The sequence below is a fragment of the Euprymna scolopes genome, chromosome 12, assembly GCF_053919585.1.
Source record: "Euprymna scolopes isolate OS-2025 chromosome 12, ASM5391958v1, whole genome shotgun sequence".
Lineage (NCBI taxonomy): Eukaryota > Metazoa > Mollusca > Cephalopoda > Sepiida > Sepiolidae > Euprymna > Euprymna scolopes.
Genome location: NC_136493.1, coordinates 126,638,708 through 126,658,976, shown reverse-complemented (window position 1 = coordinate 126,658,976; position 20,269 = coordinate 126,638,708). Strand labels below are relative to the sequence as shown.

Genomic DNA, 20,269 nt, shown 5'->3' with positions numbered 1-20,269 from the left:
GGTATCAACGTCCTCCTACATATAGTGCCTTGTATTCCCAAATAGTCACCCATCCAATACTAGCCAGGCTCAACGTTGCTTAACTTTGGTGATCTAATGAAAATCGGTGTATCCGTGATTATGTCGTATGGGAATAAATGATGAAATGCTAGTCAGGAACCGGCAATCTTTTAGGGCGTGAGGGCCAAATAGCTATGCTGATTATAGGTGTTAGGTTTTTGCAGCTTTTGCAGGGAAATTTCAGCGTCTTCCTACAGACAGCGCTTGGTATTTCCTAATGGTTACCCATCTGATACTGACGAGGCTCAATTGAGGGAATAGAGTAAACCGAGGTGAAATGGACCACTGTTTGGCGTTTTCTTGTTTTGACATGTAACTTCTTCTCAAAACTGCTTGCAAGGTGAAAATTTACTCAGGGCATCAAATGGGATCTCAGCATTCAGTCAAATAAAGATATTGTACTAAAATGTACTTGAGTAAATAGAGTCAGCTATATTAAGAGTTTAAAAATCACCACAAAAAACATTGTATATGTTTTAATCAACACATCTGTATTAGACAAAGTTATTTTACACCTGGGTGTATTTTTTTTTTTACAATAAATGTCCTGTTAAAGATAAGAATCACTTTGTAACACACTGAGCACATATCAACCAATTCATATAACAAATGTGGAAATCAGGGGTCAATTGTTTTTATTCAAAGAACTTATTAACGGCATTTTAATGTAAGAGATAGCTCAAGTCACAACACAATTCGAAACATTGTGCATCGATTTGAAGACCAAAGAGCTGTACTTGATTTTCTGTGATCTGGAAGACCTGGAAACGTCATCACAAATGAAAATATGGAAAGAGTGCGAAATAAGGGAGTTAAATTGCAATTTAGAGATTCTGCAATCTGTCATGTTTTGTAAAGAGCACAAATATGCGAAGCTGAAAATGTGCAACATTTAAAAGACATTATTTTTCATAAATAAAGATTGTTTAAATTTTGCATTTTTTTTAAAAAGAAAATTTCCCAATGTCTTAGTCTGATTGTGTTAAAATTACAGAAAGATATCGTAAAAATAAAGAATCTATTTAAATTCAAAACCCTTTAGTGACTTTTTGGACATCCTATACATTGTCAAGATAGAAAAGTGCGCTCTGAGCAGTTTCTCTTCAAATGTCGCAACAATACTCGATCTTCGGACGTAATTGGCTCTTGTACAGGTAGAGGGTTGCGTTAAGAGTGAGATATCTTCTGGTACATACGGACATAAATATTTTTTTTATTAATGATGTAAAGATATTTCAATATTTTATGCATCAACGAGTCATTGCTTATTAAGACACAAAGGACAAGGGTTTATAAGTTTATCAGTTGGTTAGTGAGACAACACCACGAGGATTGGTGGAGATGGTTTACACTGGACAGAATTTTATTATTTAAGAAGACGGCTTCAGAAGACTTTGTTCATATCGGACTTGAAAAGAATCATGTTGTAGTCAGCTGAGAATCAGCCCTGCAGTTTGTGTTCCATAAACAGGTAGTTCTAGAAAAGAAACTTCGCTCTTGGGATTCCGTTTAGTTTTAGGTAGTCAGAGGAAGAAATGAAAAATTATTTATAGTGGTTGTAGCTAGATGAGTTTTTGTTGTGGGTGTTTTACAGGGGTCAACGAAATAAAGACGGGTATATAATTTTCTTAATGGAAAATGTACTCAACTATAAAAGTGAAATGGAATATGTTTACTGGTTACAAGGAATCTTAAAAATCTTGGTAATTCCGGAAGTCTTAAAACGGAAATCTTGATGCTTTAAATCGGTGGACCAAATTAATTCTCTCCCTTTATTTGACTTTGACCTGCAACTGCACTTAAGTTTCAAGGTCAACGGGAACTACAAATCACTTCAAAGGCTAGCTCTTTTATTTTACCAGATGGAATAGAAAGAACACACACACACACACACACACACACACACACACACACACACACACACACACACACACACACACACACGCACGTACGCACGCACACATCCGGGACAGTCATCTAATTTTTGCTAATTTTGCATCGTTATTTTCATGGCAGATGTTCGGCTGAGCTTCAATCCATGTTCACAGTCCTGTAAATCATTAGCCACAAAAAACTCGTCTAGTTACGACCACTGTAAATAGTTTTACTTTATTTTTGAGAACTATCCGCTTGCTGAACAATACAACAGACTGATTTCCAGCTGACTACAACATAGTCGTTTTCAAGTCTAATGTAAACAAATTCTTATTGAACCTCTCTCTTGAATAATCTGTCACTTTTACAATTTAATTTTTTCCAATTACTGCGCCATGAGTCCTTAAATCCTTCTTAAGTTCCACCATTACTGATCATTACGGTGTTGTCTCACCATATACTATTCAAAGCGATAAAATCCCCCCCAAAATGATTTTCTATAGAAAAGGCCCTACATTCATTAACCCTTATACTCGAATGGTCTTTAGGCCTTTTATAAAAGTTACATCCCCGTAAAAAATAAAATAAACATTTAATACACTAAACAACCAGTGTTGAGTGGGTTTTATTAACAGACAAAAAAAAAAAAAAAAATCCTGGGTTCACAACGATGATAACGGCGACAACGACGGTAAGAGAACCGACACACGGGATATTTTTACACCTATCAGTAAGGCGTAATATAACACGCTCTCAATTTTTAATTTTACGTTGCAAGTCCAGAGTTCAACTTAATTTAAAAAAAAAATACATTAAAAAATCTTTATGATCAACGAAAATATCACAGTCCAAAAATCACATGAATTGATCAAGTATTTTTTCGATACAGGAAATCATTCTTGTACGATTTTATCGATTTAAATAATAAATTGTATCCATTAGAAGTTTGATTTTGAGTAGTTCGAATCGAGTTGTCTTCCTTTATTTAAAACAACACAGCGGATCAAAAACAAAACTTCACGTTTTCTCATGAAATATTTTTCTTGATCAATTTCCGTGATTTGTGGAATATGACATTTTCGTTTCATGACAGGTACGTACATGATAGAGATTTTTTTGTATTTTCTACATCTTTGTATTTTAATTAGGTTGAACCATGGAGTCGCACCAAGAGATTTATCTCGACGAATAGTATACAATAAATATCGTATATGTATGAGCATGAATGATCTCCAAACTATTTATAGCATTCAACATTAGCGATAATTGCTTTATTGTCGACCATTTTGATTCTGTATTCACTAAATTTCCGATTCCAAAAGAAACGAGAGTTACCTTCTCTTCGCAGTCACATTTGCATATGAGTTGAACGTCGATTTGAAGTTGCGAATTGGAGTTGACTGGATGGATACTGATTGTGTGAATCTGATCTGATTGGTTGCCTTTTGGACATTCAGGAGCAGTTATTACAGCCTGGAAATCAACCTGATAAAAGAAACGAATACATTTTGGAATAAAATCATCCTTACGAAATCGAAAAGCAGTAAATTCCCACACCTTCATTATAGACGGCCTGCTGGAGTGCCTTCTACTCTGAACATGTCTTTTTTCGAATTGCTAGACTCTGGAATTCCGTCACTGTATCCTGCTCTTCTGACTATGATTAAATGCAGAAATATTTAAGTGTAACATATCCCGCTGCCTTAGAGTACCTCTGTAAGCATGGCCCGTAATCCTGTAGCCCCTTACGTTTTAGTGGCAATTTGCCTTTATATATATATATATATATATATATATATATACTAGACTACCCGTGACTCGTTGGGTCAGTATCTTATGTTAACTATGGAATTTATGTATCAGCTTAACACTTGTGACGTAAAGAAAATAGTTTTTTTTTTTGACACAACAGAAACATTTCTATAAAAGTATATTAAAATGAAAAAAGATTTCTATGAGTCATTCTGTTTATTATAATTGATTATTTTCCTTTTGGTGCTATATATATGGCGCCAAAATGAAAGTCCGCACTTGTCATTTTCTCAAAAACCGCAAATTTAAGCTAAATTTAATGTAACTGTTTAAACATCTTATACCTCATTTGATTCGCCTTTTATTCCTCTATAATTTTTCCTGTTCATATTTGACTTTTAATTGAAGTATCCTTGTGTTAACGTCAATTTAACAAAATTCATATATTGTATATAAGTACACTCACTCATGTAATTTCTTAATTTATATAAAACACACATAATTCATATAAAACGTATTAGAATAAATAAAAAAATTTAAAAATAAATAAAATTAAACAAACCGTTTCTCCCAGTTTCACATTATAGCATTTCTCTGACCGGATCCATTGTCCGCCACTAAAAAAAAAAAAATTGAATAATAATAATAATAATAATAATAATAATAATAATAATAATAATAATAATAATGATAATAATAAGATGTCACAATGCACGTATCATCAACATATTTCGTTGTATTGTACAATATCGAACGCTCTTATGTAAGATTAGGTTATTCCGAATGTCAACTATTTTTAACACTTATAAATTCATTTGTATCGGATCGTTATTTCACAAACAGATTCGCTGTATGCGTTCAAAGGGAAATAATTCAGGTAAAATTATTTTAAGTTTTAAAATAGACGCCAAATAAAGAGAACACTGGTTTGCCCATGCAAGCAGATGGCGGAATGTTCACTGTGTGCTTCGTCCCAAAGTCATGCAAATTCTATAGGGACTAATTTTTGTCTTTTTACGTATAAGTATAGTAAACAGGCTGGATGCGTTGTAATTTTGATTATAAATACAGCACATGAAAAAATTTAAATCAGTTTTAGTGAGAAACCAGTCCTCTTAACTCCATCGCGAGATGCAAAAATTATTTACTAGGAAATACAAACGCCGAAGATTCGCGTCAATCAAGTGATATCTATTTACGTAAATAACGATGAATGGCTTTCTTTAAATCTTCCTCTTTTATTCAAACTTATTGATTTATACGTAGCCGTCTACATCAAAATATTTTTAACCCTGTCCTAATAAGAAATACAATGGATTTTAATTCCATATTGATGAACATTAACTTTCCTAATTTCGTAACGGATTACCATGCAAAAGAGACTAATAAAAAACTACTATGTTAAAGAAAAAATATTTTTTAATATATATATTTACGCCTTCTTCGAGTTAATTGCTATTTGTTGCTGTTCCTGAGTGTTGCTTTGTATTTGTTTTTTAATTATAAAAGAATTTATGACATTTAAATGAATATTATTTTTTAACTTAATATTTAAATATCATCGATAATGCTTACCTTTATTGATTTTGGTAAACAGTTTCTTTTATTCAGATTTTTAATATCTTGCATTCATATTGTTTGGTTTAACTTTTCTTATTTTGTTCTTTAGTCCTCACATTACATGTACGATGTTTCTGACAAAGGGAGAAGAATTGCTATTTGCTGGGCTGGAATCTATTCGTATAACGCTTATTGTTGGCTAGATTTTTATCTGGACGTTTTTTTTTAAACTCCTTACACCAAGTGGCTTCATGCATTGTCGGAAGCAATTTCCATAAAGACTAATGTCATGATGCCGACGGCTTTCCTTCATGCTATAACCCGGCTGCGTTCAACTCAAATAATTTTCACAAACCATCCTGATAAATGATAAAATTGTATTCATTCATCAGTTTCAATCCTCTCATAATATACTTCATAAATCAATTGAAAACCAACCATGTCTTAAACCGAGTAGCTTTTGGCCTATATGTGACAATTCATTTCCTCCTTGGACTGAAAACACACTAATGCGACATGCAAATACATGTACATGATGTTGCCAAGCTTATTAAAAACATTGATTCCAGTAAAGCAATTGGATCTGACGGAATTCCAGTCATAGTGCTTAAAAAGTTTCAACCGGAACTAGCTCCCACACTTACAAAGCTGTTTAAACATTTCCTGATGTAGTAGCATGTCATACTCGGGACACCCCATGAGTTGTGAAACGAACATTTTATTTCTGGATGAGTAATTATCAAGCCAGATATGAGATGTGTGTAGAAGAAAGGTTATAATATGAAAATGGTCATAATTGTCAGTGATAGCATCTCGAAGAGCACTGGTAATCAATTTCTAGCTGATTCTATCTTTTTGGATCCGAAGTAGGCAGTGCAATGTGAAAAAAACAAAACAAAACAAATTTTAAACACTTCTAATACCAAGCTCTTTCCCCCATCAACAATACTTGAATCCTTGTTTTGTCTCAGTTGAAATGAATGGGTCTCTCCTTGAGGAAACCATTGTTTGAGTTATCCTCACTCTCCCTTAGAATTCATTTTGACTTCAAATATACAGGATGTTCTAGAAGTTTTGGGCACATTTTAACATTGAATATCCCGTGAACTGTTAAGAATATAAAAACGCATCTGGTATATTCAGAAAGTTTGTAATCTCAAGTTTTTCATGGAATGCTCAAAGATGCTCAATGTGAGCACTATTGGTCACACGACATACATCAAACCGATAGTCCAATTCTTGCCAAATGCATCCCATCATTGCGTTGTCAATGGTTGCAACAGCTTCTTTTATTTGGGTTTTCAACATCTACGTCTCTTGGAATGGGAGGCACATAGATCAGTCATTTCACCCCCCCCCCAATTACAGATGTGAGATCTGGAGATCTGGGAGGCCAGGGCATGAGATGGTGATCATCTTGCCCAGATCATCCAATCCATCTGTCTGAGGTAGCAGTGTGGTGGCGGCCCATACTGTTGGAAAATAAAGTCACCAGACTCTTTTTCACTCGATTTATTCATTAATCAAAGATTCGCCAAAGACTTTTGAAATACCCTGTATAACGAAAGACTTATAGCCAATCTGTTGTTAATGCCTTTGGGAAAATGTTTGGATCATTCTATCCCTCAAGAAAATACCTGGCTTATGATGCGATCCTCTACCTGTATAAGAGTTTGATAGTCCTAAGATGGCGTATTGCTGCAAAATTTGGGAAGGTACCGCTTAGGGTGTAACATAGCATGGACGTGCAAAAGCAAATGCATGCAGAATTCCCAGGTAGGGAAAAATAAAAACTTTAAAAAGGACGATCACGTTAGAGACGTGGATGGCGTTCGAGATCGTATGACTCAAAGAAAATCACACACATGTGGAAAACAAGGTCTCTCGTTGCAGATATAACGTTTCTGACATTAAAAACCTTCCGGTTGATATTTCCCTCTCTTTTTCTCTCTCTTTCTTTCTTTCTCCCTCTTTCTTTCTTTCTTTCTTTCTTTCCCACTGCTCACTCTCTATCTATCGTTGCATAAAGAGAACTCCATCATTATAATATTGATAAGTAAAGTAAAAAAAAAAAAGACGCTAAAGAAATCCAGTAAACAAAAAATAAAACAACGCACGCAACAAAAAGTAAAAAAAAAAAAAAATAAAACAACGCACACAACGGGAAGCTCATAAAAATTCATAAGAAAGACGATAAATTGACTTAAAAAACTGAAACAGCGAAAACTTTGCTAGAAATAGATTGATAAATAGATAGATAGATAGATAGATAGATATGGTATGAAACGAGAAATGTTGTACAGATAGACTCGTAGACAATATTGCACTAATACCGTTGTTTGAAGTTAAGGAAAATATTCCGGACAATCCATCCATTTACCTGTCGTTCTTCCCCCTCGCTCTCCCCATCTATCTTTGCATAAAGAGAAATACATTACGATTACATTGATAAGTAAAGACTTGATAAAAAAAAACAAAAAAAACAAACAAACAAAAAACAAAAACAAAAAAAACAAAAACAAAAAAACAAACAAAAAACAAAAAACAAAATAAACTTGGGAATCTCGCAAAAAAAATAATTAGAAGAACAATAAATTGATTTCAAATACTGAAACAGAGGGAAAACTTCACCACATTTAAAATCTGAATATTTTCAAAGCCGGTCTAGTCTTTATACCTTTACGTTTGTATAATGCTGTTTTTTTCCCTTTTTTTGACGAAAAGCATTTAGCCTCGAAATGTCATGGCCTTAAGAGGTTCCTCCCGTATTCCTCTTTCTGTAACCCCAATTGACTTGATAATATAATAAAGTTCTTATATAACTTTACGTTTTATATTCTTAACTTATTCTATTATTTGCTCCTCTTAACCGAGTAGAGACTTTCTTATCTAGATAAGGTTACCTTACCATTGGAAATTTATTTTTCGGTTTCATTTTTATTACGTGTATATATATATATATATATATATATATATATATATATATATATATATATATATATATATATATTGAGTGATAATATAATTATGTTATCAAAGAGTAAATCTTTAACAGAGAAAAGCTTATCAAGATAAGAGAAGCTCAACACTCTTAATAGGAGCAAGTAAATATAGTAAACGAAAGATGAGCAATAAGAGTTATGTATATAACTTGATTGTATTATCAGAACAATAAGGGAAAAAAGTAAAGGGGGAAATTAAGAAAAATTACTATTTAGACCATGGCATTTCTAAGTTAAATGCTTTCGATCAGAAGAGGAGAAGGGACAGGATTATACAAGATGCAAATATAGGAAAAAAAAAACTGGTTTAATAACGTTTAGATATGAAATGATAATGAAAGAATAGGATAATATGGAAAAAAATAATGAAAAGTAGATAAAATATATAAGGGTAAATAGGAAGGGCGTTATATATGTAGGTAATAGTAAATAATAACAAGTTTTTTATATTTGCATTTTGTATAATTTTAGTCCTTCTCTTCTTCTGATGAGAAGCATTTTTTTCGAAATGCCATGGCCTAAAGAGTTTTTTTTTTCTTAATTTTCCCTTTAGTTTTCCTTATTGTTCTGATGATATAACAAAGTTATATATAACTTTTACAGTTCATTTTTCATTTAATATATATATATATATATATATATATATATATATATATATATATATATATATATATCGAGAGAGAGAGAGAGAGAGAAGGAGAGAGAGATTGCGTGGGATGAGATATATTATATGTTCCAAACGTAGTAAAATATAATCTAAACAAAGTCTTACTTAGTGCAGTTCGTTCGGAAATGAACTTTGAAATTGTCAGTATCAGCCTTCATTTCGATGGTCGAAGATATGTTCTGGAAACAAAATGAAGAGACACAAGAATATCAAAATTCGAAGACAAAAAATAAGACAAACATCTGTCATTAAACTACATGCAAGATAACGTTTGTTTCCCCAAAGACATTTTCTATACACTTTAATAACGCAAAATACATGCTAAAATGCACATTAGTTCTGGGATTGATTATATTTGAAAAGAAAATTGTTTTAATTGTTCCTATTAGAATCTGATTTGAAAATCTTAGTTTGCTCTCGCTCGAAAAACGTGACATTATTCATCATCGTTCAACTACTATTTTATCTATGGAGCTTCACCCCTGTCCGCTGCCTCAAATTTACATCACCCGTCTCTGTGGCTGATTCTGTTTACAGATTAAGGTTAATATGACATGCACTAAATTTGACCCTTATCAAAATTCACACTAGCTAACTTAATCACTACTGACGTAGATCTCTTACATTTAAGACATACCCACCATTTTATTGCTGTACTACATATGCTGGCAACATCCGGTCCGCAGGCCAAATCTGGCCCTCGAGTGAATTTTATTTGATCCACTACATTATACAGGACACAATATAAAATCTAAAGTGTGTTTGTAGTGTTCCTTTTTATATTCCTGTAGTAAAATAAGTGATATCGTTTAAATATACTCAGATATTATATTTGATACTTGCTTTCTTGAAACGCACAGAAAATTTATTAACTTATTTAATAACATTGTTGTCCTCCATGATAATGCTGCCAAAGCTCTTTGATCCGCCTCCTAAAATCAGCATAACTTTTTGCCCCTCACTCTCCAAAAGGTTGCCCACCCTTAACTAGCATTTCGTCATTTATTCCCATACGCCATAATCACGTTGACACATCGATTCTTGTTAGATCACCGAAGTTAAGCAACGTTGAACCTGGTCAGTACCAAATCGGTGAATATTTGAGAATACAAGGCATTGTATGTAGGAGGGCGTCGACACTTCCTTGCGAGAATTGCGAAAGTCTAACGTCGTCATCTCTCCTAATACATGCGACTAGGGGCCGTTTGTGAATTTAATGCTCCTATGAAACTCCCTCTTTTCGAACAACCTAGGGTGAGTGTCATTTTAATACAGTCAATACAGTATTTATTCCCGAAAATCATCGTTTTTAAAATTATACTCGAACTGCAGAGAGTTTTAGCATCATTATAATCCTGTTAAAACAGATCTGAGTCATTAACGAAATTGCCAACGTCTAATGGTTCAACGAAACATTGCAGTCTATTAAAAAGAAAGCACTTACCTTGTAACCCTCTGTGACGATATTGGCAATCGTAGAATTCTGGTTTCCCAATTCACTGACATAAGAACTCATCAAACTTTGAGAAAGCAAATTGTAAAGCGGTTGGTATTCTTTACCAGCAATGGCAAATATAACGGTAAATTTATTTTTCTGCAGCTTTTGCGCAAGATGCTGCAATGACGGATAATCCTATACAACAATTAGAAGAGAAAGTATATGTCATGTATAGATATCATATTTTATTAGTGTTGTGGATAGGTAAGGGTTCGGGAGAAAGACAATTCGGTATTTAGGGGAAACGAAACATTTTATCGAAAAGAAAATACAGTAAACGAAAGAAATGGTAATACGCCAGTTTAACTGCCAAGTTTTATATAACTCTTGCATAACACCGAAACACATTCTTTCCGCAGGTCCTGGATATGACCTTAAACTATATCCAATGGTGAGGCCCCAGCTTGTGGGCTTTGGGGAGTGTGGAGCCACCCTTTAATTACCATTGCTCCCAGGTCCACTCTGACCCGGAGTGGTAGTACCTGTTAGGGTCCCAACTATGGGTTAAATAGAAACCGACGTGAAAACAACAAATATATTCTATTAAAAAATTTTTTCTTCAAAATCTTTGGATTCGGCATTAAATAACCCGAAAAGGGTTGACATGCTGTAAAACAAAAACAACCAACCATTCTTTCCGTCTTTATTTTAAACGAAGAATGATGCGAACCACAACAGTTAGGTACTTTTAATCTCTAGTAATAGTTATAACTTCAAATTTATGGTATTTTAATATATACTATTGTAATATGTTGTAATAAATTCGCATTTAAAAAGTATAGGCTGAATTGGATAAGCTGCGGTCAGAATGGACTTCAAGGCTAACTGACAAACTGAAAAGGCAGTTCTTCAGAGTCTGTCCTTGTTTACTGTGCTACAACATGACACTCACTAACAGACTGGAAAGAAAACTAGACGCCACGTACACCCATATGCTACAAACAGTGTTAAATATATCTTGGCAAGATCATCCCACGAAGCAGCAACTTTATGGCAACCTACCTGCCATAACTACTACAATCAGGGAGCGACGTCTATGATTTGCCGGTCACTGGCAGAGGAGCAAGCAAGAACCAGTAAGAAATGTATTGCTGTAAACTCTACGGCATGGGCGCATGTGCATAGGACGATCTAGATCCATATACATCCAGCAAATTGCACATGACGCCAACTGTGATCATGAAGATATGAGGCAGCTGATTGGAGACAAGGAAATCTGGCGAGAGAGAGAGAGAGAGAGAGAGAGAGAGAGAGAGAGAGAGAGAGAGAGAGAGTCACATTGGTCCGGGCAAGGAGTTCGACCAGATAGTAATATGTTAGTATAATGCTAATAACATGGTCCAACAATAACATGAAAATTTGGATAATCAGAATAAAATTTTGATGTGTCAGTTTAAATTTTATTCAAATTCAATTTTTAAAATCCCACAAGATATCTATATGTTGGGTTATAGATTAAAAAAAAAAAATTTCAGATAGGATCATAAAACTATTAAAATATCCTATCTAAAACCATTTTTTAAACATGTATTTTTTTCACTCCAAACAAGGCATACTGCCATTTAGAAGTGAAGGGATGCTAATTCGGATCATGTCTACAGAGGTCTATATGGGGAGTTTAGCCAGGAGATGTCTGTTCGTGTTACCTTAAAACTCCTGCATTTTAGTATACTCAGAAAAAGCAAGAAACAGAGAAAGAATTCCAAAGTCTAGCAGTCTATGGGGGAAAAAAAACTAATAGAGTAGAAGACTTTTCGGCATCCAAGAACCTCAGAAATGAAGGGGTGGTATTTTGCTGCTTGTCAAGTTAGTCGGGAGTATGTACGTCGGGGGGAGGAAGAGCACAAGTGCTATGCGTTTATCAGAATACATTCCATTAAAGTACTTGTAAAACAGGCACAGGGATACAATATTGCTGCGATGGGACAGAGGTTGGAGCTTAGCCGATAGTGTGGGACCTATTAGATTGAAGACTCTTTTTTGGACCTTGTCCAAAAAGTAAAGACTAGTAGTAAATACGCCAGTCCAGGTGTGGTAACAATACTCCATGCATGGGTGAATGGTGAGTTTATAAATATATAGTATACTCTCATGCGTGAGTAATTTTCTAACACGCTAGAGGGATCCCACTTTATAGTAGGCTTGGTAATGTCTTCTGTTTATGCGTTCTAATTCATGTTTCCTGTGAATGATAATTCGAGGAGTTTGAAGGATGAACTCTATGATAGGGTGTTATTAGTTTTGAGTGAATGTATATTAAAGAGTCCATACTTTTGCAAAATAGTTTTGAAAAATGTTTGTTTTGCACCTGTATATATTCCTTTGTATCTTCACCGCTGTTCATGTGACATTCCCCGTCATTTGGCAGCACGATTCCTCCCATCTGAAAAAAAAACAACAACAAAAGACAATATTTTACATGAGAAATCAAGGAGAAAAATAAACCGAAAACCATCTTCATCAACGATCTCCCAAATCATATTCTACGATCATTCATCAACATCTAAGCAGACGATACTACTATCTATGTCACTGATTCTCTCTTCTCCAACCAAGAGCGTGTGGGACAACGGTGGAAAATATGGCTAGATTTTTCTTACAAAGAAGCCATCACTTATCAAGGTTTGAAGGCCACATGAGGATAAGGGTAACAGAGTGTACGGTGCTCATTAGGACAACAGCGTAATAATCGTTAGGAAATTGAGTATGATTTGATTATTTAAAAAGACGGCTCAACAAAATCTTGTTTACATTGAACTTGAAGACGACCACATTTTAGTTAGCCGAAAAACAAGCCAGAGGAACAGAGTTCCACAGGCAGGCAGTTCTAGAAAAGAAGCTTTGTCCATAGAATCTGCGTTTAGATTTAGGCACAGATAGAGAGTGAGGGGTAATAGTTACCTTCAATAGTTACCTTCAATAGTTACCTTTAATAGTTACCTTCAATAGTTACCTTTAATAGTTACCTTTAATGCATCCTAAATCAAACTTTTATCTTTTCACCACGAACGCTTACACCCCTCTTAGTCCCAGTTGAAATGGACAGTTCATGAGGAAGCACACTGCTTCGATCAATTTCCTGGATTACCCTTCACTCCTGATCTGTAATAGAAAGCCTACATCAGATCAGTTGCCAAAATCATTGGAAAAATAGTGAGATAGTTCTACCGTCCTCTACTCCAATTCAATCCTATGCCTGTACAAGTTGAATACATCCTGAAATGGAGTACTGCTACCAAGTCTGGGGTGAAGCTTCTTAGAGTATCTTTTCCTGCCTTAACAGGGGACAAAATCATCTTCAAAATTTAGTGGGCGATGAACATTTCGCGATCTTACTAGAACTGTCCAGCTGTGGAACACAATACGTGTAGCTACTTTTAGGCTGACTATAGGATGGTCGTATTCAAGTCTAATGTGAATAAATTCTTGTTGTGCCGTCATCTTAAATGATCTAGCCCTATATAAGTTCTATCATTACTGATCATGTCTCACCATCTACCTAAAACTTAACCTTTATCCTAGAATTGTCTCCTGACCTTGATAAGTGGTGGACCCACCAAAATGTAACACGGTTCGAAGGTGTACCCCAGAAAAGGGACTGTCTAACACCTTCGACCACTTAACTAACGATCCGTATTCCACGAGATAGCTAAAATTGTACAAGATCTGAGTTATTAATACAATTCTGTGCTTCTCTGGACATATGGTCTATTAATCAAGTTGTCTATGACGACACTAATGTTTCACGGGCCCTCCTTTTTTATAAGGTTTAAAAATCATATACGTGTCTGATTATATTTCTCACTTTGGAGTATTCTTTGCTTATATCTAAAAATCGTTTGTTTAGTATTATTATCTGTGTAAACAATAGCGCTAACAAAACAGCTTAAATCATAAAATAATTAGTCTAACATTCTACCGTGTTTTCTCGTTGAAACAAGACAACGCAATGAAAAACGTTAGACTTAGTGTGAATTCAGTCCTCCGTGCTTGGACCACGATTATGTCCGCACTTATTCCAACGACGAGACTATGCTTTTACCTAGTAGTGCTTAGATTAGAGCCATTGACGCGAAAATAAAACAGTAAGAACATGTAAGAGGGGCCAAAATTAAATGCGACAAATCTATCGACTTCCGTATAAGTGTCTGGTGATGTGTCATGCAAGAGACTCTTTATTTGTTTTAGTTCTTATCTCCAGTTGGAGAAAAATTGGCCGGAAGTATTGAAAGCGGTTAAGGTCGCAGTTCATTTGTAGTATTTGAGAAATCTTATACTGAAAGGAAGAACGGAGGTATGGTGTTCGCACATTTATCCTCGCATTCTTTACCAGTTTCTTTCAGTGCTCCTTGCGATCACTCTACTTGTATTAGTGCAGATCTTTCAAGTTCTTGTGACATGAAACGATCTGCTATCTACATCGTCTGAAAGCGGCCTGGGTATGTCAAGTATTGAAATTCGTAAACATATGTTTCCCCTAATCTACCTTGAACGAATGTGTACACTTTTTGAGGGAAGCAGTGAATTTTGACACGAAGATACCAAGAAAGCCTTTCTGACTTTGAAAAGTGTGCAGGGTTACGAAGGGGGTAACTTCACGTAATCTGGTCTTGAGCGCCTGGGCTGAACTGTTCTGACAATTATGAGGCATAACTCATCAAATTCCTCTGAGTTAGCAACAAATTTCACAGCGGATTTTGGAGAAACGCCAAGTTGTGTCCAATACGGTGACTAGAGAGTGGGGGAGGGGTAAACTATCAGTCAACCTTTGTTTTATTGCGCTATTTGGAGGTGAGAGTGGTCTAGTGGTTGACAATACGGACTGGAAACCTGAATGTTCCAAGTTCGAATTCAGTTTAAGTAACGTTAATACAGCGAGTACCACTTCAAATGTACAGGGGAGAGAACTCTAGCACGGGTTGTGATTAGAAGTAATCCTTAGTTATTTTCTCTTTGACTGAACAGAACATTTTAAAGTACATAAGTTCTATCACTGGCATTATTCGGAGTACTATTTTTCAGCCGCTGTTACCTTCGACCTTCTTCAGGTCGATATTTTTATCTGTTGAATTTTAGAATCTTTCTGTCAAACTATGAAAATTGAACCATACCTCTTATTTTAAACAGGCTGATTGTTCTTGTTCCGTCTACCATAATCAAACAGAAGTTTTAATTATGTTATTCTTAGCTAATTCGCAAAATTCGCAAAAATGACTTTCACTTAGGGGCAACCTTATCGTTGTCCCTTCCATAAGTACCTGACGTCTTTGAGAAAGTATTCTGACTAGAAAAATGTCGGATAAACCAATACCAAGAATAGAATCTTTGGATTCATAAGTTATGATTATGATTACTGCGCCATGGTGCGTCTGTTGTGTAAGTTAATTGAAGGAAGTTAGTTATTGGAATTTTGTGAACTGATACGTTTGACACGACAGAAAGATGTTTACGAGATTGAGACCTCACTGCTCCCCAACCAGTTCTAATTTCCAAGCAACTTCTGAAAATACGTATCAGCTTGGAGAAAATTAAACTCTCTTCAGCAAGGCGTGTAAAAGGTTCGCATTTGTGTTGAATAAATGGAGCTAACTTGGAGTTGTGCTTGGGCATGCCTTAGATAAAGGAATTTTGGACAGCCGTACTGAATACTGATCCGTTTTTTGATCCGGCTAGAATAGATTTATTTTTTAATCCTTCTACTAGAGTATGCGTTATATTACAAGACCCCCCCCACTTTTATTTTAGTCAGTGCATACACCCGTTTATTTTAGCGTTATATTTGATACTTTCCATACCTGTCAAAAATTAGGTGACAGATTTGCCGTTTTTTTTTTTTTTTTTGAAATGCGGCTCCACTTTCTTAAGCAAGAAGTGTACGATGCAAAGCTTTTGGAACCTGAACAGATGAAGAAAGCCGAACCAGATGTCGACGATACCTTGAATACTATAAAATTCACCATCTATCGGTTAGAAATGTTAATTGAATCAATTTCAAGACAAATATAATTCATACTAAATAACAAAGAAAGGTACATTAAGCATTAAATTCATATAAATAAAAACGTAAAATTTTTTAAAACTTGAAAATGGTTTTAATTATAATTTTAATATGGTAGAGTAAAAATAATTGTGGTTTGATATCGGTACTCGTTTTTTATGGTGTTGCAAAACTTTTGACCAGAGCTGTATAACGTATCTGCTAAGCCATTCTTATTATATTTCTATAAACGAGACATGCATGGATTAAACGTACAATGAAATTTATTGTTTCCAGTCACAAAAGAATGCAAAGCTATTTCAAAAAAGTAAAAATGTGCTATATAGAAAGAAAACTCTTTCATTTTCGTCTTTTTTGTCAGGTGATGTGCCAAGAACAGTTATGTCCGTCCACCTTCCAGCAAAAATAGGACCTTAATTGTCGACTAGGAGTTGTCATGAGAGTTTATACAAATCTCATTATCACCATGCGATTTGGAGATTCCGCCTTTTTTACCAAGAAGCATAACTCTAACCTAGAAACCAATTTCTTCCCAAGAGAGACAACTCAGGTCCTGAAAGTCCTATTAATTCGTTCAATTAGAAACCAATTTCTTACCCAAGAGAGATAACTCAGCTTCTGACAGTCCTATTAATTTGTTCAATTAGGTCTAATCTTCAGTACGAGCGATACTAAAAATATAATTACGAATTATTTAAGACTTCTACCTGATCAAACCTGACAGAACGAGATCAAACCACCGCGAAGAAGCAGATGAACAAGGTAGAAGGTCACATTATTCGAAACACCAAGGCTTAATCACAAATAGATTTAAGAAACTGGCTGGTCTACAAAAACTGACCAATGCAGATTCTGTCACTCAGCTATTGAAAGCCCAAGCCACCTAATGTCTGGATGCAAGATCATTCTAGCCGATGGCCATTACACCGCCTGCCACAGCAAAGTGTTTAGATACTTACACTGGAAGATCTGCAAAGAAATGCAACTTGACAGATCGTCGAACATCTGAGAACATCTGAGAACAAGAACCACCACCGATAACATCAAACAGAAAAGTGACTGTGTTCTATGACAAAGACATACAGACGGACAGAAACATAAAAGACAAGGCCATCAAGACAGACGTTGTAATATGGAACAAGCCTGACAGAACTGCGCTCGTTATCGATGTTACAGTTCCAAATGATTTTGGTCTTAATAGAGCTGAACGGAAAAAGATAACAAAATATCAGGACCTAAAAAATGATTTAAAAACGGCATGGTATCTGAAAGGGTTGTCATAGGAGCAACTTGTCTAATAAAAAAGAGTCTTAGAAGCAATCCCTGGAAGACCAAGCTGTAACGAAATACAGATCGTAACTATAAAAGGAACAGTGTCTATTCTTAAAATAGCCCTCGGATATAAATTTAAATCATAACGGAATCAAGTGTTAGCTCCAGGAGGGAGCCCCTTGATCTCTTAACACTAACCAAAGTAAAATAAAAAAATACGAATAACATCAGTAGTCTGAATAATCCAAATAATACTTAATGTCTTTTCACAAGACTTCACGATCACCATAAATTTGAGGGTCAACGTTATTCTTATACCAAGGCGCATAACTTTATCTTGAAAACCAATCTCTACCTAAGGGAGATAATTTAAACATCTGCAACCGTATTAATTCACTTTTTAACGATTACTTCTGAAATCAATCTAATTCCACCCTAGAATAGATGATTAAATTTGAAAATGTGTACTACTTATAAAATATATTTATTGAATAAATGTTTCGGAATTTTTAGATGAGCATTGGTAAGTTGAACTATTTGGATTATCTGGACTACTGTTCTCGTTTTATGACAATGACAGTCTTCTGAAAAAGGTTCAATCCTTAGTACGGACGATATCAAGAATACGAATTAAATAATTTTTCTGCTCGGTCGTAGCTGACGGAATGAGAGCAAAATAACCTCAGTAGATTAAATAAAGTGTTCTGTTCGAAATGCTGTATGGATTCCATGTGATTCTCAAGTTTGACAAGACTCATCTGAAGAAAGTCAGAAGTTACATCGTCTGAAACGTTGTGAATATAACATCTGAGATGAAAGCAGTAGTCTGATATAATCCGAAGAATACTTATTGAATAAATGCTGAAAATTAAAACGTTCCGATTGACTCTTTTGCGCAAGAAATGATCACAGTGTTGAGTTATTATAGAACATAAGGTTAAATGAATCTCAATTTTTTATCTTCATGAAGAAGTATCTATTTAGAATCTGTATTGCTTACAAGGAAGCTAAGTGGACCCTTCTCTAATTTGGGAATCTGAATAGTAGACAACGTGATTCTGAGAAGTAGCACTTATATTCATGCACGATGGAAAAAATGTTGATTCTTACGTGACCATCACCTGCAAAATGGAACGAGGTATCGCTGCAGTAGATTATTAATTTTCGAGAATTCTTCCGCCAACCGATTTTGTCCTGAATTAAAAAATAAAACATATATTAAATAAGGGATTGAGATAATGAAAAAAAAATAGGATATTACACTCGCACAAATATGAAAAATAAGAATTGTACACATGATTATTTAAGGTTAGTGTATTTATTTGAAATAATTTTTGCTTTAAATCTTACAAGTTGCTTGTACCGATGAAACTTGATTATCATGTGATGATAAGACTAAATGACTCGTAAAAATCTCTCTAACACTTAATGAATGGACGGAATGCATGCCGACTGCACTGAGGATTAAACCATAAACATATAGCAACTATAACTGAATTTTACAGAGTACTTTTCCACTACGCCATGGATCCTTACCGACAATGAATTACCTATGTGAATTTTAGAAGCCTTAAACCTATTTTTGTTTTTATATATACATTTTTACTCTCTCTCTCTCTTCATACACACACACACACACACACACACACAAACACACACACATATACTAGCAGGAAGACACGCCGTTGTCCGAGATTGAATAATGATCAACGAATGTTTCACTCTCCCATATTTTATTGTCATCGAAATCAATGAAATCACCCATTTTTATATCAAATCGATTAATTGCCTGCTTTAGTTCGGGACCCACCGCAGTGCACAGGGAGGAAGCTTCACAGTGACATTGTAGTTTGCATTTCACTGCAGAAAACCTACTGTTGATTTTATAAAATAATGTTTATATATAACGGCTCGAATCAAAGTTTAAAGTGCAAATGTCAAGTATCATGATCCAATCGTGCGTTTAAAAAGAAACATTAATTTCGAACGCGCCTCATCATATCAAAGAACTTACTGTTGATTTTATACGCCGAACCTTTCTACTTGTGTGGTAATAAAACTTCTCATATGCATTTGTGACGTTAGGTTGTATAAGATCTTAACTTTAGTCAAAATCGACTGTTCCTTTTATTATCGGAGTTTTTCTATTATCGATTATGGATACTTATCGAAGACATTCCCATACAAAACCTATCTAAGACCACTGCCAAGGAAATTAAGTACATTTGTTTAGGAATCCATGAGAAATGAATTCACACTCAGAGACAAACACATATACACACATACAAAGTTCCTTATATATATATATATATATATATATATATATATATATATATATATATATATATATATATATAATTATAAAACTCAAATGACCTTGTAACGGGTTTTGTAATCCAACATCCGGTTTACGACTTCTGGTTGCGCATGCGTGCATAAACAAATAATCAATGTGACAATAAAAAAATATTGTTTTACTGTGTACGCTTTCAGCGTCCCAATTGTTTTATTTTTCGCGTTTAAATTATCCAAATAAACAATTGTTAATATTTCTGTACTTTTTTTTTACATCGTTCATTTCCGTA

General features: G+C 34.7%; 1 protein-coding gene across 2 annotated transcripts in view; it reads right to left on the bottom strand.

The window, feature by feature from the left end:
• Positions 1-20,269, bottom strand: part of LOC145291470 (integrin beta-1-like) — a 116,113-nt gene that overhangs the window by 44,456 nt on the left and 51,388 nt on the right. For both annotated transcript variants that reach the window (XM_080137343.1, XM_080137344.1), the window contains exons 9-14: positions 18,795-18,878; positions 12,723-12,797; positions 10,361-10,549; positions 9,022-9,095; positions 4,250-4,304; positions 3,271-3,420 (exon numbers count right to left, since the gene is read on the bottom strand). In XM_080137343.1, the coding sequence (XP_079993469.1) occupies positions 3,271-3,420; positions 4,250-4,304; positions 9,022-9,095; positions 10,361-10,549; positions 12,723-12,797; positions 18,795-18,878 (627 nt within the window). The remainder of the gene's footprint in view (positions 1-3,270; positions 3,421-4,249; positions 4,305-9,021; positions 9,096-10,360; positions 10,550-12,722; positions 12,798-18,794; positions 18,879-20,269) is intronic.